Source organism: Pseudophryne corroboree, chromosome 1 (genome assembly GCF_028390025.1).
Source record: "Pseudophryne corroboree isolate aPseCor3 chromosome 1, aPseCor3.hap2, whole genome shotgun sequence".
Lineage (NCBI taxonomy): Eukaryota > Metazoa > Chordata > Amphibia > Anura > Myobatrachidae > Pseudophryne > Pseudophryne corroboree.
In genome coordinates, this window is record NC_086444.1 from 599,507,763 (window position 1) to 599,532,856 (window position 25,094).

Genomic DNA, 25,094 nt, shown 5'->3' on the forward strand with positions numbered 1-25,094 from the left:
TTGGGATGGGCGCCCAGCATCCACTACGGACTACGAGAAATAGATTTACCGGTGAGTAAAATCTTATTTTCTCTGATGTCCTAGTGGATGCTGGGAACTCCGTAAGGACCATGGGGATTATACCAAAGCTCCCAAACGGGCGGGAGAGTGCGGGTGACTCTGCAGCACCGAATGAAAGAACTCAAGGTCCTCCTCAGCCAGGGTATCAAATTTGTAGAATTTAGCAAACGTGTTTGCCCCTGACCAAGTAACAGCTCGGCAAAGTTGTAAAGCCGAGACCCCTCGGGCAGCCGCCCAAGATGAGCCCACCTTCCCTGTGGAATGGGCTTTCACTGATTTAAGATGCGGCAGTCCTGCCGCAGAATGCGCCTGCTGAATCGTGTCACAGATCCAGCGAGCGATAGGCTGCTTAGAAGCAGGAGCACCCAGCCTGTTGGGTGCATACAGGATAAATAGCGAGTCAATTTTCCTGACTCTAGCCGTCCTGGAAACATAATTTTTCAAGGCCCTGACTACGTCCAGTAACTTGGAATCCTCCAAGTCCCTAGTAGCCGCAGGCACCACAATAGGTTGGTTCAAGTGAAAACCTGATACCACCTTAGGGAGAAACTGGGGACGAGTCCTCAATTCTGCCCTATCCATATGGAAAATCAGATAAGGACTTTTATATAACAAAGCCGCCAATTCTGATACACGCCTGGCCGAAGCCAAGGCCAATAACATGACCACTTTCCGCGTGAGATATTTTAGATCCACGGTTTTTAGTGGTTCAAACCAATGTGATTTTAAGAAACTCAACACCACGGTGAGATCCCAAGGTGCCACAGGAGGCACAACCGGGGGCTGAATATGCAGCACTCCTTTCACAATGTCTGAACTTCAGGTACTGAAGCTAATTCTTTCTGGAAGAAAATCGACAGAGCCGAGATCTGTATCTGAATGGAGCCTAATTTTAGGCCCATAGACACTCCTGCTTGTAGGAAATGCAGAAATCGACCTAGTTGAAATTCCTCTGTTGGGGCCTTTTGTGGCCTCACACCAAGCAACATATTTCCGCCATATGCGGTGATAATGTTTTGCAGTTACATCTTTCCCGGCTTGAATCAGCGTAGGAATGACTTCCTCCGGAATGCCCTTTTCCTTTAGGATCCGGCGTTCAACCGCCATGCCATCAAAACGTAGCCGCGGTAAGTCTTGGAACAGACAGGGCCCCTGCTGCAGCAGGTCCTGTCTGAGCGGCAGAGGCCATGGGTCCTCTGATATAATTTCTTGAAGTTCTGGGTACCAGGCTCTTCTTGGCCAATCCGGAACCACGAGTATCGTTCTTACTCCTCGCCTTCTTATTATTCTCAGTACCTTTGGTATGAGAGGCAGAGGGGGGAACACATAAACCGACTGGTACACCCACGGTGTTACCAGAGCGTCCACAGCTATCGCCTGAAGGTCCCTTGACCTGGCGCAATATCTTTTATAGCTTTTTGTTGAGGCGGACGCCTTCATGTCCACCTGTGGCCTTTCCCACTGGTGTACAATCCTTTGGAAGACTTCTGGATGAAGTCCCCACTCTCTCGGGTGGAAGTCGTGTCTGCTGAGAAGATCTGCTTCCCAGTTGTCCACTCCGGGAATGAACACTGCTGATAGTGCTAACATATGATTTTCCGCCCATCGGAGAATCCTTGTGGCTTCTGCCATCGCCATCCTGCTTCTTGTGCCGCCCTGTTGGTTTACATGGGCGACTGCCGTGATGTTGCCTGATTGGATCAGGACCGGCTGGTTTTGAAGCAGAGGCCTTGCCTGACTCAGGGCATTGTAAATGGCCCTCTGTTCCAGAATATTTATGTAGGGAAGTCACCTGACTTGACCAAAGTCCCTGGAAGTTTCTTCCCTGTGTGACTGCCCCCCAGCCTCAAAGGCTGGTATCCATGGTCACTAGGACCTAGTCCTGTATGTCGAACCTGCGGCCCTCTTGAAGATGGGCACTCTGCAGCCACTACAGTAGAGATACCCTGGTCCTTGGAGACAGGGTTATCAGCCTAATGCATCTGAAGATGCGACCCGGACCACTTGTCTAACAGGTCCCCCTGAAAAGTTCTTGTATGGAACCTGCCGAATGGGATTGCTTCGTAGGAAGCTAACATTTTTCCCAGGACTCGCGTGCAATGATGCACCGATAGCTGTTTTGGCTTCAGGAGGTCTCTGACTAGAGATGACAGCTCCTTGGCTTTCTCCACCGGGAGAAACACTTATTTCTGGTCTGTGTCCAGAACCATCCCCAGGAACAGTAGACGTGTCGTAGGAACCAGCTGTGACTCTGGACTGTTTAGAATCCAACCGTGCTGTTGTAGCACTTTCCAAAATAGTGCTACCCCGACTAGCAACTGCTCCTTGGACCTCGCCCTTATAAGGAGATTGTCCAAGTACGGGATAATTAAAACTCCCCTTTTTTGAAGGAGTATCATCATTCCGGCCATTACCTTGGTAACACCCTCGGTGCCATGTACAGTCCAACCGGCAGAGTCTGGACTTGGTAATGGTAATCCTGTACCACAAATCTGAGGTACTCCTGACGAGGATAGTAAATAGGGACATGCAGGTAAGCATCCTTGATGTCCCGGGATACCATGTAATCCCCCTCGTCCAGGCTTGCGAAAACCGCCCTGAGCGATTCCATCTTGAACTTGAATTTTTTATGCATGTGTTCAAGGATTTTAAATATAAAGAAGGGTCACACCGAACCATGCGGTTTCGGTACCCCAAACCGTGTGGAATAGTAACCCCGTCCTTGTTGAAGTAGGGGCACCTTAAGTATTACCTGCTGGGAATACAGCTTATTAATTGCCTCTAGCACAGCCTCCCTGCCTGAGGGAGTTGTCGGCAAGGCATATTTGAGGAAACGGCGGGGGGAAGACATCTCGAATTCCAGCTTGTACCCCTGAAACAGTACTTGAATAAAACAGGGATCCACCTGTGAGCGAGCCCACTGATCGCTGAAATTTTTGAGACGGCCCCCCACCGTACCTGGCTACACCTGTGGAGCCCCCGCGTCATGCTGTGGACTCAGAGGAGGCGAGAGAAGAATTATGATTCTGGGAACAGGCTGACTGGTGCAGCTTTTTCCCTCTTCCCTTGTCTTTGTACAGAAAGGAAGCGCCTTTGACCCGCTTGCTTTTCTGAAGCCGAAAGGACTGTACCTGATAATACAGTGCTTTCTTAGTGTGTGAGGAAAACTGAGGTAAAAATATTTTTTCCCAGCTGTTGCTGCGGATACGAGGTCCCAGAGACCATCCCCAAATAATTCCTCACCCTTATAAGGCAGAATCTCTATGCGCCTTTTAAGGTCAGCATCACCTGTCCAGTGACAGGTCTCTAATACCCTCCTGACATTCATTTTGGATGCCAGCCGGCAAAATATCCCTCTGTGCATCCCTCATATATAAGACTACGTCTTTAATATGTTCTCATGTTAGCAAACTAGTATGTTTGACAGGGTCACCGACCACGCTGCAGCAGCACGCTCTGCAGGTTTCAGTCTAGTACCTGAGTGTGTAAATACAGACTTCAGGATAGCCTCCTGCTTTTTATCAACAGGTACCTTCAAAGTGGCCGTTCCTAAAACGGCAGTGCCACCTATTTTGACAACAGTGTGAGCGCCTTATCCACCCTAGGGGATATCTCCCAGCGTAACTTATCCTCTGGCGGGAAAAGGTACGCCATCAGTAACTTTTTAGAAATTACCAGTTTCTTATCAGGGGGAACCCACGCTTTTCACATACTTCATTCATTCATTCATCTGATGGGGGAACAAAACACTGCCTGCTTTTTCTCCCCAAACATAAAAACCCCATTTTTAGAGGTTAATGTCAGAAATGTGTAACACATTCTTTTTATTGCCGGGATCAAGTCACGGATGTTCCTAGTGGATTGTGTATATGTCTCAACCTTGTCGACACTGGAGTCAGACTCCGTGTCGACATCTGTGTCTGCCATCTGAATGAGCGGGCGTTTTTGAGCCCCTGATGGCCTTTGAGACGCCTGGGCAGGCACAGGCTGAGAAGCCGGCTGTCCCACAGCTGTTACGTCATCCACCCTTTTATGTAAGGAGTTGACACTGTCGGTTAATACCTTTTACCTAACCATCCACTCTGGTGTCGGCCCCACAGGGGGCGACATCACATTTATCGGCATCTGCTCCGTCACTATATAAGCCTCCTCCTCAAACATGTCGACACAGCTGTACCGACACACCGCACACACACAGGGAATGCTCTGACTGAGGACAGGACCCACAAAGCCCTTTGGGGAGACAGAGAGAGAGTATGCCAGCACACACCAGAGCACTATATAATGAGGGGATTAACACTATAACTGAGTGAATTTTCCCCCATAGCTGCTTGTATATACAATATTGCGCCTAAATTTAGTGCCCCCCCTCTCTTTTTTACCCTTTGAGCCTGAAAACTACAGGGGAGAGCCTGGGGAGCTTTCTTCCAGTTGCACTGTGAAGAGAAAATGGCGCCAGTGTGTCTGAGGGAGATAGCTCCGCCCCTTTTCCGCTGCCTATTCTCCCGCATTTTTCTGGATTCTGGCAGGGGTATTTACCACATATATAGCCTCGGGGGCTATGTATTGTGGTATTTTTGCCAGCCAAGGTGTTTTTATTGCTGCTCAGGGCGCCCCCCCCAAGCGCCCTGCACCCTCAGTGACCGGAGTATGAAGTGTGTATGAGGAGCAATGGCGCACAGCTGCAGTGCTGTGCGCTACCTTGGTGAAGACTGATGTCTTCTGCCGCCGTTTTTCCGGACCTCTTCTTGCTTCTGGCTCTGTAAGGGGGACGGCGGCGCGGCTCCGGGACCGAACAACAAGGACTGGGCCTGCGGTCGATCCCTCTGGAGCTAATGGTGTCCAGTAGCCTAAGAAGCCCAATCCGGCTGCAAGCAGGCGAGTTCGCTTCTTCTCCCCTTAGTCCCTCGCTGCAGTGAGCCTGTTGCCAGCAGGTCTCACTGAAAATAAAAAACCTAAATCTATACTTTCTTTCTAAGGGCTCAGGAGAGCCCCTAGTGTGCATCCAACCTCGGCCGGGCACAAGATCTAACTGAGGATTGGAGGAGGGTCATGGTGGGAGGAGCCAGTGCACACCAGGTAGTCATAAATCTTTCTAGAGTGCCCAGCCTCCTTCGGAGCCCGCTATTCCCCATGGTCCTTACGGAGTTCCCAGCATCCACTAGGACGTCAGAGAAATGCTTTTTCGAAGTGTCTTGCTGAAAGATCCTGATGTGCCACAAAAGGCTTGATGAAAAATCTTTATAGTGAAGATGCTGGCGCTATATAAATAAACACCTTCATTTAACGCCTTTTATCCAAAACGTGTCAATGTATGTGGAGACTAGACTGGAGACCACACAAAAAAAAACATCCAGCTGGGACATGTAAGAACCTTTCTCAAAGTGTGGCCTTTGCTGTTTCCTGTTCACCCGGGTAAAGGAGACCGTTTTTGATCAGGTGTTTTGTCCTCTGCACTGTTGAGGGTGGAAGTCTCCAACTAGAGAATACTTTTACCATTTGTTTTCCCTGAAGTTTTGCACTTTGTTTTGTTTTAATGGGCTATTTGTAAAATAAGATTTTAAATCTTTTTCTCCTAGTCCGCAGAGGATGCAGGGCACTCCGTAAGGACCATGGGGATAGACGGGCTCCGCAGGAGACATGGGCACTAAAAAAGAACTTTAGGTATGGGTGTGCACTGGCTCCTCCCTCTATGCCCCTCCTCCAGACATCAGTTAGAGAAACTGTGCCCAGAGGAGACGGACAGTACGAGGAAAAGATTTTTGTTAATCTAAGGGCAAGATTCATACCAGCCCACACCATCCACACCGTATAACCTGGGATATACGAACCAGTTAACAGTATGAAACAACACAGCATCAGTCCGAGACTGACCAAAACTGTAACATAACCCTTATGTAAGCAAAAACTATATACAAGTCTTGCAGATGTAGTCCGCACTGGGACGGGCGCCCAGCATCCTCTACGGACTTGAGAAAAAGATTTACCGGTAGGTATTAAAATCTTATTTTCTCTTACGTCCTAGAGGATGCTGGGGACTCCGTAAGGACCATGGGGATTATACCAAAGCTCCCAAACGGGCGGGAGAGTGCGGATGACTCTGCAGCACCGATTGAGCAAACATGAGGTCCTCCTCAGCCAGGGTATCAAACTTGTAGAACTTTGCAAAGGTGTTTGAACCCGACCAAGTAGCAGCTCGGCACAGCTGTAATGACGAGACCCCTCGGGCAGCCGCCCAAGAAGAGCCCACCTTCCTAGTGGAATGGGCCTTTATCGATTTTGGTAACGGCAATCCTGCCGTAGAATGAGCTTGCTGAATAGTGTTACAGATCCAGCGAGCAATAGTCTGCTTCGAAGCAGGAGCGCCAATCTTGTCGGCTGCATACAGGACAAACAGTGCCTCTGTTTTTCTGAACCGAGCCGTTCTGGCCACGTAAATTTTCAAAGCCCTGACCACATCAAGGGACTCGGAATCCTCCAAGTCTCGCGTAGCCACAGGCACCACAATAGGTTGGTTCATATGAAACCACCTTGGGCAAGAATTGAGGACGAGTCCGCAATTCTGCTCTATCCACCTGGAAAACCAGATAGGGGCTTTTGTGAGACAAAACCGCCAACTCCGACACTCGCCTAGCCGATGCCAAGGCTAACAACATGACCACTTTCCAAGTGAGATATTTTAATTCTACCGTTTTAAGTGGTTCAAACCAGTGAGACTTAAGGAACCGCAACACCACGTTAAGGTCCCAGGGTGCCACTGGAGGTACAAAAGGAGGCTGAATATGCAGCACGCCCTTCACAAAAGTCTGTACTTCTGGGAGAGAAGCCAATTCCTTATGAAAGAAGATGTATAGGGCCGAAATCTGAACCTTAATGGAGCCTAATTTTAGGCCCAAATTCACTCCAGTCTGTAGGAAGTGAAGGAAACGGCCCAGATGGAATTCTTCCGGAGGAGCATTCCTGGACTCACACCAAGAAACATACTTCAGCCATATACGGTGATAATGTTTAGCTGTCACGTCCTTCCTAGCCTTTATCAGAGTAGGAATGACCTCATCCGGAATGCCCTTTTCCGCTAGGATCTGGCGTTCAACCGCCATGCCGTCAAACGCAGCCGCGGTTAGTCTTGGAACAGACAGGGCCCCTGTTGTAACAGGTCCTGTCTTAGAGGAAGAAGCCACGGATCTTCTGTGAGCATTTCCTGCAGATCCGGATACCAGGCCCTTCGCGGCCAATCTGGAACAATGAGAATTGTCTGTACTCCTCTTCTTCTTATGATTCTCAATACCTTGGGGATGAGAGGAAGAGGAGGAAACACATAGACCGACTGAAACACCCACGGTATCACCAGGGCGTCCACTGCCACCGCCTGAGGGTCTCTTGACCTGGCGCAATACCTCTGTAGTTTCTTGTTGAGGCGGGACGCCATCATGTCTATCTTGGGCAGTCCCCACTGACTTGCAATCTGTGCGAAGACTTCCTGATGAAGTCCCCACTCTCCTGGATGTAGATCGTGTCTGCTGAGGAAGTCTGCTTCCCAGTTGTCCACTCCCGTTATGAACACGGCTGTCAGTGCGCTTACATGATTTTCCGCCCAGCAAAGAATCCTGGTGGCTTCCGCCATTGCCACTCTGCTCTTTGTTCCGCCTTGGCGGTTTACATGAGCCACTGCGGTGATGTTGTCTGACTGAATCAGAACTGGTAGGTCGCGAAGCAAATTCTCCGCTTGACGAAGGGCGTTGTATATGGCCCTCAATTCCAGGACATTGATGTGAAGACAAGCCTCCTGGCTTGACCAGAGACCTTGGAAGTTTCTTCCCTGTGTGACTGCTCCCCAACCTCGGAGGCTCGCGTCCGTGGTTACCAGAATCCAGTCCTGAATGCCGAACCTGCGACCCTCTAGAAGGTGAGCACTCTGCAGCCACCACAGGAGAGATACCCTGGCCCTGGGGGACAGGGTGATCATCTGATGAATCTGTAGATGTGACCCGGACCACTTGTCCAGTAGGTCCCATTGGAAAGTCCTCGCATGGAACCTGCCGAAGGGAATGGCCTCGTAAAACGCCACCATCTTTCCCAGGACTCAAGTGCAGTGATGCACTGACACCCTTTTTGGCTTCAATAGGTCCCTGACCAGAGTCATGAGTTCCTGGGCCTTTTCTATCGGAAGATAAACCCTTTTCTGGTCCGTATCCAGAATCATGCCTAAGAAGGTCAAACGAGTCGTAGGGACCAACTGTGACTTTGGGATATTGAGAATCCAGCCGTGTTGTTTTAACACTTTCAGTGAAAGTGATACGCTGATCAACAACTGCTCTCGTGACCTCGCTTTTATCAGGAGATCCTCCAAGTACGGGATAATTGTGACACCCTGCTTGCGCAGGAGCACCATCATTTCCGCCATTACCTTGGTGAAAATCCTCGGGCCGTGGAAAGCCCAAACGGCAACATCTGAAATTGGTAATGACAATCCTGTACCGCAAATCTCAGGTATGCCTGATGAGGTGGATATATGGGAACATGAAGGTATGCATCCTTTATGTCCAGGGACACCATAAAATCCCCCCCCTTCCAGGCTGGCGATGACCGCTCTGAGCGATTCCATCTTGAACTTGAACCTTTTTAAGTATAGGTTTAAGGATTTTAAATTTAAAATGGGTCTGACCGAACCGTCCGGTTTCGGGACTACCAACAGGGTTGAATAATACCCCATCCCTTTGGAACTTTGACCACCACTTGTTGAAGACACAATTTTTGAATTGCATTTAAAACTATCTCCCTCTCTGGGGGAGAAGCTGGTAGGGCCGATTTGAAAAACCGGCGAGGAGGCACCTCATTGAATTCCAGCTTGTAACCCTGGGAAACAATTTCTATTGCCAAGGGATCCACCTGTGAGTGAACCCAGATGTGGCTGAAAAGTCGAGACGTGCCCCCACTGGGGAGGACTCCATCAGCGGAGCCCCAGCGTCATGTGGTGGATTTTGTAGAGGCCGGGGAGGACTTCTGCTCCTGGGAACTAGCTGTGGTTGGCAGCTTTTCCCCCTGCCCTTACCTCTGGCAAGAAAGGACGATCCCCGTACTCTCTTGTTTCTATGTGACCGAAAGGACTGCATCTGATAATGTGGCGCTTTCTTAGGCTGTGAGGAAACATAAGGCAAAAAAGTTGATTTACCTGCCGTGGCTGTGGAAACTAGGTCCGAGAGACCTTCCCCAAACAATTCCTCACCCTTGTAAGGTAAAACCTCCATATGCCTCTTTGAGTCGGCATCACCCGTCCATTGTCGGGTCCATAGGACTCGTCTAGCAGAAATCGCCATAGCGTTGACCCTAGAACCCAGTAGGCCAATGTCTCTTTGAGCATCTCTCATATATAAGACAGCATCTTTAATATGACCCAGTGTCAATAAAATGGTATCCTTATCCAGGGTATCAATTTCCGCCGATAAGGTATCTGTCCATGCTGCTACAGCGCTACAAACCCAAGCCGACGCTATCGCCGGTCTGAGTAAGGTACCAGAATGTGTGTAAATGGACTTCAAGGTAGTCTCCTGCTTGCGATCAGCAGGATTCCTGAGGGTTGCCGTATCTTGGGATGGCAGCGCTACCTTTTTGGATAAGCGTGTCAACGCTTTGTCCACCCTTGGGGAGGATTCCCACCGTATCCTGTCCTTAGTCGGGAAAGGATACGCCATAAGAATCCTTTTGGGAATCTGCAGTTTCTTGTGTGGAGATTCCCAAGCCTTTTCAAATAACTCGTTCAGCTCATGAGATGGGGGAATGGTTACCTCAGGTTTCTTTTCCTTATACATGCGCACCCTCGTGTCAGGGACAGAGGGGTCATCTGTGATATGCAGTACATCCTTTGTTGCAATAATCATATATTGAATACTTTTAGCCAATTTTGGCTGTAACTTTGCATCATCGTAGTCGACACTGGAGACAGAATCCGTGTCGGTATTAGTGTCTACTATTTGGGATAGTGGGCGCTTTTGATATCCAGAAGGTCCCTGCGACATAGTGGCAGGCAGGGCTGGACTCAGCTTTGTCCAACCTTTTGTGCAATAAATTCACACTAGCACTTAAAACATTCCACATATCCAACCAGTCAGGTGTCGGTGTTGCCGATGGAGACACCACACTCATTTGCTCCACCTCCTCCCTAGGAGAGCCTTCTACCTCAGACATGCCGAAACACGCGTACCGACACACCACACAGTCAGGGAATTCTCTTATCTGAAGACAGTTCCCCCACAAGGCCCTTTGGAGAGACAGAGAGAGAGTATGCCAGCACACAACCAGCACCAATGACCCAGGGAAAAACAATATTTTTACCCAGATAGCGCTATTATATAACACTGCGCCAAATTATGTGCCCCCCCCCCCTTCTTTCAAACCCTCTTTCACCGTGTTCAGCAGGGGAGAGTCCGGGGAGCTTCCTCTCAGCGGTGTGCTGTGGAGAAAATGGCACTGGTGAGTGCTAAGGATCAAGCTCCGCCCCCTCAGCGGCGGGCTTCGGTCCCGCTGAAATCTTTTAAAAAACTGGCGGGGGATCTCCATATACAGTGCAGAGCCTGTATATATGCATTTTAGCAAGATCGGAGGTTTAAATTGCTGCCCAGGGCGCAGGGGGGGGCACCCTTACAGTGCCTGCCGTGTGTGTGTTGTGTGGGAGCAATGGCGTGCAGCGTTACCGCTGCGCGTTACCTCAGTGAAGATCCGAAGTCTTCTGCCGCCTCTGAAGTCTTCTTTCTTCTCATACTCACCCGGCTTCTATCTTCCGGCTCTGTGAGGAGGACGGCGACGCGGCTCCGGGACGAACGGCGAGGGTGAGACCTGCGTTCCGACTCCCTCTGGAGCTAATGGTGTCCAGTAGCCTAAGAAGCAGAGCCTAGCATTAAAGTAGGTCTGCTTCTCTCCCATGAGTCCCTCGATGCAGGGAGTCTGTTGCCAGCAGGCTCCCTGAAAATAAAAAACCTAACAAAAATTACTTTCTTTCAGGAAACTCAGGAGAGCTCCCTGTAATGCACCCAGTCTCCTCTGGGCACAGTATCAAACTGAGGTCCGGAGGAAGGGCATAGAGGGAGGAGCCAGTGCACACCCATACCTAAAGTTCTTTTTTAGTGCCCATGTCTCCTGCGGAGCCCGTCTATCCCCATGGTTCTTACGGAGTCCCCAGCATCCTCTAGGACGCAAGAGAAATATATGTGATGCTACTTTTTGTTTTTATTGATTATTATGGTTGTGACAACCAATAAATGTTAGATGTACCCTTGTACCTCCACTTATGGTGCACTTTATTGGCTACAATACTGGGGGGGGGGGGGGGGGGGGGGGCAGGTAAATATAAGGTTATTTGAAAAGAATATTGGATTCTGAGAAAGTCCTTAAGCTAGCCTTTAAAAACCACTCTGAGATGCCCAAAGAAACCTTTATGTGAATACAGTTCACCTATTTGAGGTAAGTGTCGTGAAAGCTACACCCTGTAAAAGATGACATAGAAGTAATCCAGTATTCTCACCCTTTGTTCTGTTTATTTTTCTTCTTGCATGGGAGAGATGGAATTTGAGGTACTGAACAGTCTCTAAAGACCTCCGTGTCCATTGCAGTTTACTTTTTATTAAGTGGACATTTATAACATAAATAGCGCCTTGGGTCTATTTCATTTTTAAATTAAGTGATGGTATTTACCTCTGGTGACTTTCACAATAACGGCAAACAGTTTATCACCTAGCAGAATACCGAATTGAAAAAAGGAAGCACACGCTGGTTGTGGACGAGGAGGCTCTAGATCCGCCCAGCAGGTGATATGTCATCAATCTATGTGCCCTGGCTAGGGTTTGCATAGCCCGGCTGTGGTTGGCTGGGGAGGCCCCGGCACCTAAGGCCTGGATATCTCTGGTTAACGAAACTATTGCACACGAAAAATTTGTGTTCCTGGCTAGGAAGGTGGAAAGAAAATTATTTACAATATGGAGGAGGTGGATAGACTCCAGATATTTTAGGGATAAATAAAGTTCAGATTTGTATTTATTTCCTTATATATATATAATTTTTTTTTCCTGGGATGTTGTGGAGGTGGATACCCCGCAGCCGGCCTTGCTATGTTGTATTTTGATATACTGTGCTCACTCTGCTATGCTTGTGCTTATATTGGAAGTGGCTTGCTTGGGTTGTTATACTCCCGGACGCTGATGCTTTGCGAATGTATAATTTATGAGACATTTTATCAGCTTGTTATACCATGGATCTTATGTATGTACAGCTGTTTTTATGTTCTTTGTGTATGTTTGTAGTTTTAAGTTTACTTTTTGTGTAAGTTGTTAATGCAAAATGGAAAACTCAAATAAAAACTATTGAATTTAAAAAAAAAAAAAAGGAAGCACACGATTCCTTGATTGAGGGTGTGCCATCCATGGTCTCAACTATGGAGCTTTCCTGCAGTACAGCTGAGCCCATTCACATCTAGCAGAGTAGATTATTGTATCAAGTAATATTTCACAAATAACAATTCCTTTTGGCATAACATTGATGCTTTTTCATGGTATCAGTCCATGACTAAGAATTGTATTCCTTAGCTCAAAGAAGCTTGGCATCCGTCCATGAGAGCTATCAGAATGACTGTAGCCATATCAGATCTGAATATGGTATCTGAGGAAACGCAAAAATTTCCTTGAAGCCGATATCCACTTTCGTATCCAAAGGAGGTTTCAGTGGGTCTCTGTCTTTTAGTGGTATAATGGTCCTAGTCAGGAGACAGACTAAAACTGCATCAATTCCCTGACTCGCTGCTAGATGACCATTGAAGATCAATACAAGAACCCATGGACCCACAGGCACAAGAGACCAAGCTGCACATTATTTGGGTCCTCATTCGGGATGATCTGGGTTTCCTCGTCCTTTGCACAGCATATAAAATTATCTTTAGCGACAAGTGTCATGCATCAAACTCACCATCCAGTAGATTAACTGTTTAAATAACTCAGGAAGTTTCTTTGGGCTGAGGAATACAATTAACACAGAAAGGCCTTATTGATCGGACACAGACTTGTCAGACGTTCCACATACACTTTTTTCTTTAACCAGCTGAAAGAGTGCAGAGCAGGAAAGGAGTAACTAACTCAATAAACGACACTATCCATAAAGTAGGGGCTTACTAGAACAGATGCTAATTGGCGGGATGATTTCAGGCTTCATGAGGGTAGCTTGTATTATTAATTGTCCTCCGTGCTCCTGAATGATGTAAGCACAGCAGAGCAAACTCATACTAACCATTCTGTAATTAGCTTCAACACTCATCTACAGTGTGTGAACTGCACCATGCATAGTATGCACAAACATTCCATGGAAGAGGAGAGCTCAGGCTTCAGATCCAGCATATGCTAATGAAATTGCCAACCCAGGGAGCCACACATTCCTAACTGCATTTCGGGAGGTGCATCACAAGGGCCCATCAAATATACCAGGAAGAAGTCAGTCACAGGCATGAAACAAAAACAACTACCTACACTCAAACTACAACCGCCTTACTCACTAATGGTCATAATGAATACACAGAAGGGAGGAGAAATCACACTATACATCTTGCATACGGGTTTCTGTTTCACGCTCTAATTAACTCAGAATGGAGTTATCATCAAATCATCATGGACTTTGATTTGGAAATTGGGGTTATTTGAATTATTCTGGAGCGTATAGGTTTGAGAAAAATAGCAATTTCAATTTTTATTAAAATAGGACGTTTTAATCTAAATGGTAATGGTTCTGCATCAGACCTGCTCTTTTCATTATTTGTTGAAATGTGTGTTATATTTTACAATTGTATTTATTTTGTTTGGATTTGCATAATTTGCCTTACCTTGTTGGAGCGCAATGACTGGCAGCTGTATATCTTCCTCTGTATCATCCTGTTGGGAAATTAGATCCAAAAAGTTGCTTTCTGGAGAGCTGATTTCCATAGACAGTTCAGAAGAAGATGATAATCCTGGGGAAAGAAACTCAGATTAGATATATACAATATGGGGTTGTCCACATTAATGGACAACCCCATGAGCCCCATGCACCCTCTTACAGAGAGGGTGCAAAAAGGGTGGTGAGAAATTGTGTAGTACAAAGACCATTGGACCCATCACTGCCTCAGCGGTCCATTACGACAGCAGTAATATACGTGGCTCTCAGAGAGAAAATAATGTTGACCAACCTCCAGGCCATGTATATCCTTGCTGTTAATATACTCCGCAGAGGCTGTGTGGCAGATAAGACAAATTTGGTGGCTATCTGAAGCCATCTCAAACAAAACAGTAATGCATTTCTCAGGCAATTAGTACTATATGGTTGGATGGCACACTACATAGAAAGTCTATGGTTTTTATGCCATGGCAGCAGTGCTCGAGGAGAAATCTGCTAGAGAGAATAAATAGGCAACATCTATAAGTCCTTTTTTGTTTATAAAAAGCTAATTAAAAAATAACTAATTGGCTTTACATGTCCTCCAACAACTTAATACAGGTTGAGTCTCCCATATCCAGAACGCTTAGCATCAGAAGTATTTCGGCTATTGGATTTTTCTGTATTTTGGAATCTGCATACCATAATGAGATATATTGAGCATGGGACCCAAATTTAAACACAGAATGCATTTATGTTTCATATACACCTTATGCACATAGCCTGAGGATAATTTAATAAAATGTTTAATATTTTTTGCATTAAACTAATTTTGAACCATCAGAAAGTAAAAAAGGTTTCACACTTTCTCAGTCGCGCTTAATTTAAAACATTCTGTATTTTGGATATGGGAGATTCAGCTTGTAATTACTATATCTTTCTGGCTTTCTTCTATTTTTGTAGCGCAACATCTTTATATCATTAGGTACAGTTGTTTATGTTTGGAAATGATTTCCTTGGAGCAGGTCCAGGAACTCTACCACATATCAGAGGTCTAATACTGCTATAAGTCATTCATTGGTAGTCCTCCACTCTTCGAGGAATTTTGAACATCTGCCTCCCACTCTTTAGAGCGAACCATATAATTGGAAAGAGAATACGTAAGATCAGGTGTGTAACTAAGGAAGGGGGGGGGGGGAAGGGGGCATGAATGTAACGTGAGCGTAGGCGTACCCTCGAACTATACCATTTTAGCCGGCACAAAGCAGATTTTTAATGGCCTGCATCGGTACACAGGGACTGTACACGTAACATTTGATCATATTAATTCTTAGGTGAGAGTCTGGTACGCCCAGTTTTTCTCTGATCCCTACCCTAGACTAAGTTTCAAAGATACCGTTATGTGTTTATCACGCTAACTAATTTTGTTAGTTGGGTATGCCGTGTCTTTTATATATCTAGGCTTTTCCTCCTCAGTTTTTTTTCTTCTTTATATTTATTGTAGTATCTATGAAGATAGTTTATGTGCATTAGCTAGATGAGGTAGTGTACCTTTAAGAATCTGGCTGCACAGATGAACATGTGATCAGGAAGTAGGAAGTAGAAGGAGAGTAAAGAGGAGAGCAGCATGTGGAGTTAATGTCTATCTGTAACCATGCAAGTACTACTTACCAATAAGAAATAAAATACATAAATCTTCATACTGCATGATTCATTGAAATAAAGAGATGTACATCAGGACATAACAACTGGCGACGAGGATAAACTTTTAACTACTTACACTCAGCTACTGTACATTCCTCTTAGTCACCATGGCTGACATGCTAGCATTAATCCCTCAGTTTCTGCATACTGATGCCCCTCATGCAGCAGAGTTATGGAGAAAATGGCTTGCCCAGTTTGATCACTATATTGAAGCTATGGGGGTTACTTCTGATAGCAAAAAGAAAAGCATGCTTCTTCTCAGTGCTGGCTCCAAGATTTATGAACTGTATGACACTTTGCCAGAGGCAGATACCAGGGATTATAACAAATGCAGGGACTCTCTGACTGCCTATTTTGCCCCAAAATGCAGCCTGTCACATTCAAAATACCTATTCAGGACAGCTATGCAACTGCAAACTGAATCTGTTGATGCATACATTACTAGATTACGGATTCTTGCCAAAACTTGTCAGTTCCATGATGTAGAGGATGAAAATAAGCAGCAGCTAATCGCATTTGGAACATGTAGAAAGTTGCGCAGACGTGCTCTTAAATCTGAAATGACGCTGACTGAGCTGCAGCAATATGCTAGAAGTCTAGAACTTTCAGAGACACATGCTAAAGACATGGAGAGGTGCATGACCCAGCTGCAAGTGTGCAATAAATTACACACTGACACAAGTACCATTCCGGAGACAGGGAAATCTAGATCATGTTACAGGTGTGGACGCTCCTATCCACATTCAGGAGACTGTCCTTCCACAGGCAAAATTTGCACTGCATGTGGCAAAATGAATCACTTTTCCTCTGTTTGTAAATCTAAGGAAATCAAGTCTACACCTAGACAATCTTCACAGCAGATTAAATCCAGGCGAAAGACACTGCGTTGTGTGGATCAACATTCTACATTGGATCCGACTGCAGAATCATCTGACAGTGATGACAAGTCAGAAGGATTTATCTACATGATTCATCAAGTTGGAAAAACCAAGGTCAGTCCAAAAACTGCCATCACTCTAGAACACACTTCTGTTGACTTTCTCATAGATTCCGGTGCTTCTGTAAATATAATGGATGCTACCGGTTTCAAGAAGCTGCATGGCAGAGTAATTTTAAATCCAACATCTGTGAAAATATTCACCTATGGTAATAAACGACCTCTTCCACTAAAGGGTTCTTTTGACATAATTGCATGCAAAAATGACAAAAGCTGTATTTTATGTCACTAAGTATGCAAGAGGTAATCTTTTGGGATTGGATACTGCATCAGAGTTGGGTCTTATACAAATTGTGGCACACACTCATGATTCCGCACATGTCTTACATGACCCTCCCAATCTCACTCCTGTCCTACATCACCCAAAACCACTACGAAGTGATGTGGATGTTTTACTACGGGAGTATGATCATCTTTTTCATGGCATTGGAAAACTTATAGACTATCAAGGTTATCTTCACATCGATCACTCAGTTATCCCAATTGCTCAAGAACATCGGCGTATTCCTATCAACATAAGGAAGAAAGTGGAAGAAGAAATTCAGGCCTTTGAAGACTTAGATATAATTGAATAGGTATCTGGTCCGACACCATGGGTATCCCCTATTGTGGTAGTGCCCAAACCAGGTCAACCAAATGCAGTGAGAATGTGTGTTGATATGCGTCGTCCTAATGTTGCCATTAAAAGAGAGCGCCATATTACTCCTACTATGGATGATATCATACATCGACTCACAGGTGCAAGTTTCTTTCCAAAATTGGATTTAAATAAAGGTTATCATCAACTGGAACTTGATGAAGAGTCACGGCAAATAACATTCTCAACTCATGTTGGGTTACGACGATACAAACGGCTATCAATTGGAATCGTATCTGCAGCAGAGGTGTTTCAAAATGCTATCCGTCAGGTTATACACTCAGTTCCAAATGCCATCAATTACAGTGATGATATCCTGGTTTTTGGAGCAACACGCCAGGAACATGATGTAGCTCTGCATCAAGTGTTGCAGTGTCTTCAAGCCAAAAACGTAACACTGAATAAAGATAAATGCGTTTTTCTTCAACAGAAGCTCAAATTTTTTGGGCATATATTTTCTCAAGATGGAGTTGGTCCTGATCCACAGAAAGTCCAGGCTATCCCAAATATGTCCAAACCTGCTAATGCTGGTGAGGTCAAGTCGTTTCTTGGGATGACTAACTATTGCTCCCAATTCATTCCAAATTATGCTACTATGACTTCCCCACTTAGGGAACTCACAAAGAAAAATGCAAAATTCATATGGACTTCCTCTCAATCACAAGCATTTGATGATATAAAACGATGTCTGCAGGATAGTGTCACAATGTCATATTACAACACTGACTGGAAAACAGAACTTATTGTGGATGCCAGTCCTGTGGGGCTCGGAGCTATCTTGACTCAGGTGAATACAAATGGGGATCATCCTAATGTAGCATGTGCAAGTCGCAGTTTGACAGAGGTGGAAAAACGTTACTCTCAACCAGAAAGGGAAGCTCTTGCAGTAGTCTGGGGTTGTGAACACTTTCATCTCTGTCTATACGGCATTGACTTTGCCATCCAGACTGATCATCAAGCCCTAGTGACACTTTTTGGAAATCCAAAATCCAAACAACCAGCTAGGATACAGCGATGGGGCTTACGTTTGCAGGCATACAATTTCTCCATCATTCATAGAACTGGTGCTGACAATCCCTCGGATTACATGTCCAGACATCCTCTGCCTTCTGACATATAGCAGTCTACTTCAGTGGAGGAATATGTGAACTTTATTATTAACAATTCAATTCCTGATTCACTTACTAGTGCCAACATCAAAGAGGCTTCTTCCTCAGATAAAGTTTTGTCAGCAGTAAAACACTGCATTATTTCCAATGATTGGTGACGGGGACAGTTTTTATTTTCAACTGATGAGGAACAAGAATTACGAACACTTCATAAACATTGTCAAGAACTTACTGTACATGATGATTCAATAATTCTCAGAGGTGGCAAAATTGTTATTCCAGCTGTTTTGAGAAAGAGGGTAATTGATATTGCCCCATGCCAGTCATTTAGGAATCGTAAAGACCAAACAACTTTTACGTGAAAAGGTATGGTTACCCACCATGGAGCAACTTGTTGAATCGGAAATCCGTAACTGTATGACATGCACCCTTCTTTCTATGCAAACTAGCAGTGAACCATTGCGGATGACTAATCTACCTGACAATGTCTGGGAAAATGTCGATGTTGATTTCTATGGACCATTATACAATGGTAAATACGTCCTAGTGGCTGTGGATGAATATTCAAGATGTCCTGTTCTTGAAATAATATCTTCAACGTCTGCCACATCTGTCTTACCAGCGTTGGATAGAATATTTACTACTTATGGAATTCCAGGAACAATAAAGACTGATAATGGTCCGCCATTTCAAGGTGATGATTTCAGCAAATTCATGAAACATTTTGGAATTCGACATCAAAAATTCACTCCCCTGTGGCCACAGGCTAATGATCTTGTTGAACGTTTCATGCGTAATCTGGGAAAGCAAATAAAGCTTTGTAAAGTATCCCGAATTCCAATTCAACAATCTCTAAATCAATTTCTCAGACAATATCGCTCAGTGCCTCATTCCACAACAAATGTCCCTCCTCAGACATTAATGTTTCAAAGAAAAGTAATCAGATCCACTCTTCCAGAAATCCATTTGACTCCATCATCTAGAGATCATCAGGTTAGACAGAAGGACTCTGCCAATAAACAAAAGGCTAAACAATATGCAGACCGGAAAAGGAGAGCTATTGTTTCGGACTTACAAGAAGGAGATCGTGTTCTGGTGAAACAAAAAGTAGTACGTAAGGACATGACTGCTTTTCACCCAAGTCCACTGACTGTAGTGAAAAGGAAAGGAACAATGGTTGTTGCAGGAAATGACCATCACACTGTGACAAGGAATGTGTCCCATTTCAAGAAGATATTCCCATCCTTATCTTCTGATGCACCAAGTCAAGATGATGTCAACATACCACCTATAACATCCTCAGCACCAAGTGATTCTATTGTGTCCGTTCCTTTGAGTGAAGGATCATATACTCAGACGAAAACAGGCAGAGTCATTAAACCTCCTATAAGGCTTATTGAGCAGATATGACTTTCATCTTAAAGCTCATAATTTGTTGTTCAAAAATCTTTTCCAGTTTAATGTGTATTGCATATTGTGGGTTAATGTTCATGCTCAAATTCAGTCAGCATATTGTTGTATGTTTAATTGGTTGAACGTAAAATCAATTTTATGTGTTTTAAAGAAATATATTAATTTACATATATGAAAGGAAGGGGGAGATGTAGTATCTATGAAGATAGTTTATGTGCATTATGAGGTAGTGTACCTTTAAGAATCTGGCTGCACAGATGAACATGTGATCGGGAAGTAGAAGGAAGTAGGAAGTAGAAGGAGAGTAAGGAGAAGGAGAGCAGCATGTGGAGTTGATGTCTATCTGTAACCATGCAAGTACTACTTACCAATAAGAAATAAAATACATAATCTTCATACTGCATGATTCATTGAAGTAAAGATATGTACATCAGGACATAACATTTATGTCTTTTATATAAACTGAGTGAATATCACTTCTAGATGTCTGTCAGAGGAGGATCACCTATGCATATGATTTCTGGATGACAAAGTTTGTCCACCAACAAAGGGTGCATCATTGTTATTAACCTGCTCATCGTTTTGTTGACTAGCGCCATGGACAGTGTCTTTTCCTGCCTTCCTGCTTTATGTACTTTTTTTTTAAATGTGGTGACATTTATTCAGGGAAGTGATGGCATTTTGGCAAATCTTGCGTCCACTAGAGAATCTTCCTAAGTTTTTTTTTTTTACTCTATAGCTCAACCAATGCGCTAAAAACATGGCATTAGGATCTTGTGTGAAACAACTTCAGGCAGTTTCTGGTCTCAGATTTTTCAAAGTCCTTTTCTGAGCTTCAGACCTACAATCGATGAATACAATACTGATAAATAGAAAAACTAAGCTAAAGACAATACAAATGCTGCCTGGTGCTAACCCTGTCTTTGATTGGGAAAGGTTTCTCCTCCATAGTGCTAAGGATGGGATGTATTAAGTGCTGCTACAGATTGCACACAAATCAGTGACTGCATGTGGAACATCCAAGTTGTCAGCATCCACAATTTGCATTCAATCCTAGCAGGTAAACCAACATGCTGAGCGTTGCCTGTGCATGCACATGACAACATCATCGTGCTCAATCTCATAATGCCCCAGTCTTAAAGGTGTATGAAGAACATGTTTTAGCAGGGAAATATTGGAGGATGCAGATTCCATGGAGGGCATTTTTCCTTAACCACTTAACTGACAATTCCATCCCCCCCAAAAAAGCTCAGAAATTGTTATTTTAATGAGTGAACTAAGTGAAGAACATGTATTTAAACGTATCCCCCTTGATGAACAAACAGTTGTACTTTCAACTCTGCATCAGCCCTGATGTGTTGATGTACAATGGGGTCTATTCATGGAGAAGTGAGCCAGTGGAGAAATTGCCCATGGCAACCAATCAGCATTGAAGTAACATTTATAATTTGCATACTATACAATTGTACGGAGCAGCTGATTGGTTGCCATGGGCAACTTCTCCACAGGCTCATTTCTCCACTCTTTTCACTGCTTCATGAATAGCCCCCAAAGCCCTGTAACATTAACACTGATTCAATGTCTAAAAAGAGACTTCAAAATATTTTTTACTAAAAATAATTTTGGTTTATGCCAAAATCCCCCAATTGGAACAAAGCATTCCCAACTATAAAGTGCTTGTTTCTGCTTTAGCATGTTACCTCTCTCCTCTGGCATATCGTGCCATGTGTCAGTGGCCGAAGACGTAGCCAGTGATTTTGTAATGATCTTCTGAACTTTGTTTTTGTTCACACGTCGTCTGCTGTGCATGGGACATATTTTGCCTGACCCACGGTTACCTGTAACACTGGCTGTGATTAAGTGATCCACCTCCTTTGCTGAACAGGGAGAGCCCTTTAATTTTCCCCTTGCGATTCCATTTTTAGGCGAGCATTGCTGGTCTGCTGTAATATTTGAATGGGATAGAACATTAAGTGTCGTTATTTTTCCACAGAAATCTTCGTCAGTGTCTAGCTGCCTTTTTCTACTTATTTTTCTATTGTCTATATGTCTTGGCTTAGTTAATGGTGACAGAGTTTTTGTGCCAAGTCCCTTGGGATACACAGAGAGTTCATTAGTGGTGGCTGTACTAAAGTCTCTTTCTTTTATGGTTTTCAGGTCCCCTTTTGCTTTACTTCTTTTTCTCGCTCTCTTTTGCTCAGTGATGACTGTAGACGAATCACACTCTTTTCCCTCATTAGTTGTCTCTGTCTTTATACATATTTGAGAACCTGCACTTGTAGACTCCTTTAATTTGTCAACATTCTCAGTTACAGACTTCGAAATTCGTGAAATGATTTCTAGAGCTTCCCTCAAAGCTCTCCGATAGGTCAGTTCTTCCTTTGTTTCCTCACAGTTCTCAGTCCTGTCTGTTTGAAGACAAGCATAATTTTATGAGCCTATGCGGACAACTTTGCGGAAGAAGCACATTTCATGCAAGGCTTACAAATAGCAGGTCAATTGGGCTATTTAGTGGTCACTAAAATGATGAAAACATGACTATAAAAGTAGTTCACTTTGGGGAACAAATACAGATTACAAATGTTTGAATGCAGCTTTATGTAAGATTATATATATAATTTTATAATTTACAGAGCACCATAACCTCATATCCATCAGGTTATAGAATAAGGTCTTAATGAAAGTACAAGTTATTTTGCTAGCTTTAGCATTGGGAAGCAGCTAATTCTATATATCAAAACTAAAAATACAACTATAATACTGCACAAATTATATATTCTGCAATAAATGTTCAAAAAGGGTAGTGTAAGATGCTTTGGTAAATATTAAAAATACTTGTATTCCTTCAGTCTCAAGTGTGATGTTATAGTAATAGGCTTACTATACTATCCCTTTATACCGGGACAATAATGAATTACACAGTTTCTGTGGCTGGATGTCTTCAAGCTTGCATTTTACTTGGTGTTAATCAGCCACAGAACCTGTGTAATCTATGAGCAAAGGGATTGTATGGTAAACCTATGTTATAGTAATCCAGCATTCATAATAAAGAACATTTAAAATAAGACATATTGTATGCACTGATCAGCCTCTTTGTCTTTATATAGGCTTACCATATTATCCCTTTAAATTGGGACTCTCATGAATTAAACAGGTTCTGTAGCTGTCTTAATTCAAGCCTTCATTTCACCTGGCTTTAACCACCCACAGAACCTGTGTAATTCATGAGTGTCCCAGTTTAAAGGGATAGTATGGTAAGCCTATTTTAAAAAAAATATTAACAGAGATCTATCAAATACAAAAATGAGGTGAATCCTCAAAAAAAAATTGATGCATATATGAAATGGGTCCTGCAGCACAGCAGTCCCCATATGAAAGCAGAACTTCCTGGAGTATTTACTTGCTTACTAACGTCATCACTAGATGGCCTTGGCTATATAGCCGGGTTCGGTATGTGTGACCTGCGGACAGGATTCGGCGGTCACAATACCGACGCAGGCATCCCGATCTTTAAGTATGTTATCCCCTAGCCCCTCCCCCCCGGTGGTGTCTAAATGTAACCCTCCCTCCCCACAGCTTAACCCTAACCCTCCCCCTTAGTGTCTAAACCTAGCAGCATTTGAGTTGTATTTATATTTTAAAAACAAAGGTAAGTCTTGGGCAGCAAGTTCCAGAGTCAGAGCCCCAAAGCTTAAAGCTCGACCCCCAAATGAAATGAATAAGGCGGTTCTGGGTACTGTAATAATCCTTCACCTGCAGATCGCAGGAATCTTTTAGGTGAAAAGAAATGTGAACCTGTTTTATGAAAGGCAGACTCTAGTAATGATATATAAAAGCTGGTTTATACTTATCCACAGGGATGTCGACTCAAATTCATACTGGATTGTCATCTCATCGACGTTAGATTCTAAATATTATTTGAATGGATTATCACATTTCCACATGTCAACAGCGACTGGTGGAGTGTGTTCACTAAACATATGTTTTATAAACTTTCTTTATTATTTGCACTTGAAATTAAATTAGATAACATTGTATTGAAACATTCATCATTTTTGTATGTAGAAACAGAGCTTTTATCAGAAGACTATTAGCAGTGCTTACATACTGTACACTCAGGGCCTCTCGTGTTTATAAGTGAAGAAAAAATAGGATTTTGGTACTTACCAGGTAAATACTTTTCTTTGAATCCATAGGGGGCACTGGAGTACTCTTGGGATATGGACGGTGTTAGCAAGGACTGGGCACTGAATATTCAAATTTCAGTAACTCTCCTCCCCTCCATACTCCCAGAAATACCTCAGTGTTTTTTCCTGAGGCGAACAGGATAGAGAGGATGAACAATGGAGAATTACCTATAATATTATAGCATAATGGACAACAATAAAGTTGACACATAACGTAACTGACAACTAACCAGTTGACACCATAACCGATAAATCGGTGAGAATGTGTTACCATAAGATCCCCTGAACTTACCACAACCAGGTAAAACTGCTCTGGGTGGGAGTCCAGTGCCCCCTATGGATTCAAAGAAAAGGATTTACCTGGTAAGTACCAAAATCCTATTTTCTTTTTCATCCACTAGGGGTCACTGGAGTACTCTTGGGACATACCAAAGCTTCCCTCGTGGGCGGGAGAGCTGTTTGGCACCTGTAACACTAGGCGGCCAAAGCTAGATGCTGATGCCGCAAACGTATTAAACTTGTAAAAGCGCACAAACGTGTGCACTGACGACTATGTAGCCGAACGGCAATTCTGCGTCGTAGAAACCCCACGACCAGCTGTCCCTGAAGTTTCCACAGAACGTGTGGAATGAGCTGTTACTGATGTAGGCGGCTGTAACCTAGCATGAAGGTAAGCCTGACGTATGGTCAGTATAATCCATCTGGATAAGGTCTGCTTAGAAGCTGGCCAGCCCATTTTGGCAGCATCATAGAGAACAAACAACGTATCCGTCTTACAAACTGTAGATGTTCGGGAAACATAAACACGTAATGCGCGTACCACATCCAAAGTTCCAGACTGTCCTGTTAACACAGGAACTACTATTGGTTGATTGATGTGAACATATGACACTACCTTTTGCCAGAAAGCGGGATTCGTACGAAGCTCCGCTCTGTCATCATGAAACCCTACAAACAATGGCTTGCATGCCAATGCACCCAAATCTGAAACACGCCTTGCCGAAGCGAAGGCTAGGAGAAAAAATCGTTTTCCAAGTGAGAAACTTAACATCCACTTGATGTAAGGGTTCAAAGTATGAAGCTGTACAAAATCTAAAACCAGA

The 25,094-nt window shown here is 44.2% G+C and overlaps 1 protein-coding gene across 8 annotated transcripts in view; it reads right to left on the bottom strand.

Annotated features, from left to right (window-relative positions):
* Positions 1-25,094, bottom strand: part of PWWP3A (PWWP domain containing 3A, DNA repair factor) — a 213,851-nt gene that overhangs the window by 73,254 nt on the left and 115,503 nt on the right. For 7 of the 8 annotated variants that reach the window (XM_063914328.1, XM_063914326.1, XM_063914327.1 and 4 more), the window contains 2 exons: positions 21,505-22,212; positions 13,916-14,041 (listed from right to left, as the gene is read on the bottom strand). In XM_063914328.1, coding sequence (XP_063770398.1) covers positions 13,916-14,041; positions 21,505-22,212 — 834 coding nt within the window. The remainder of the gene's footprint in view (positions 1-13,915; positions 14,042-21,504; positions 22,213-25,094) is intronic. The other variant, XM_063914332.1, reaches the window with a different exon arrangement.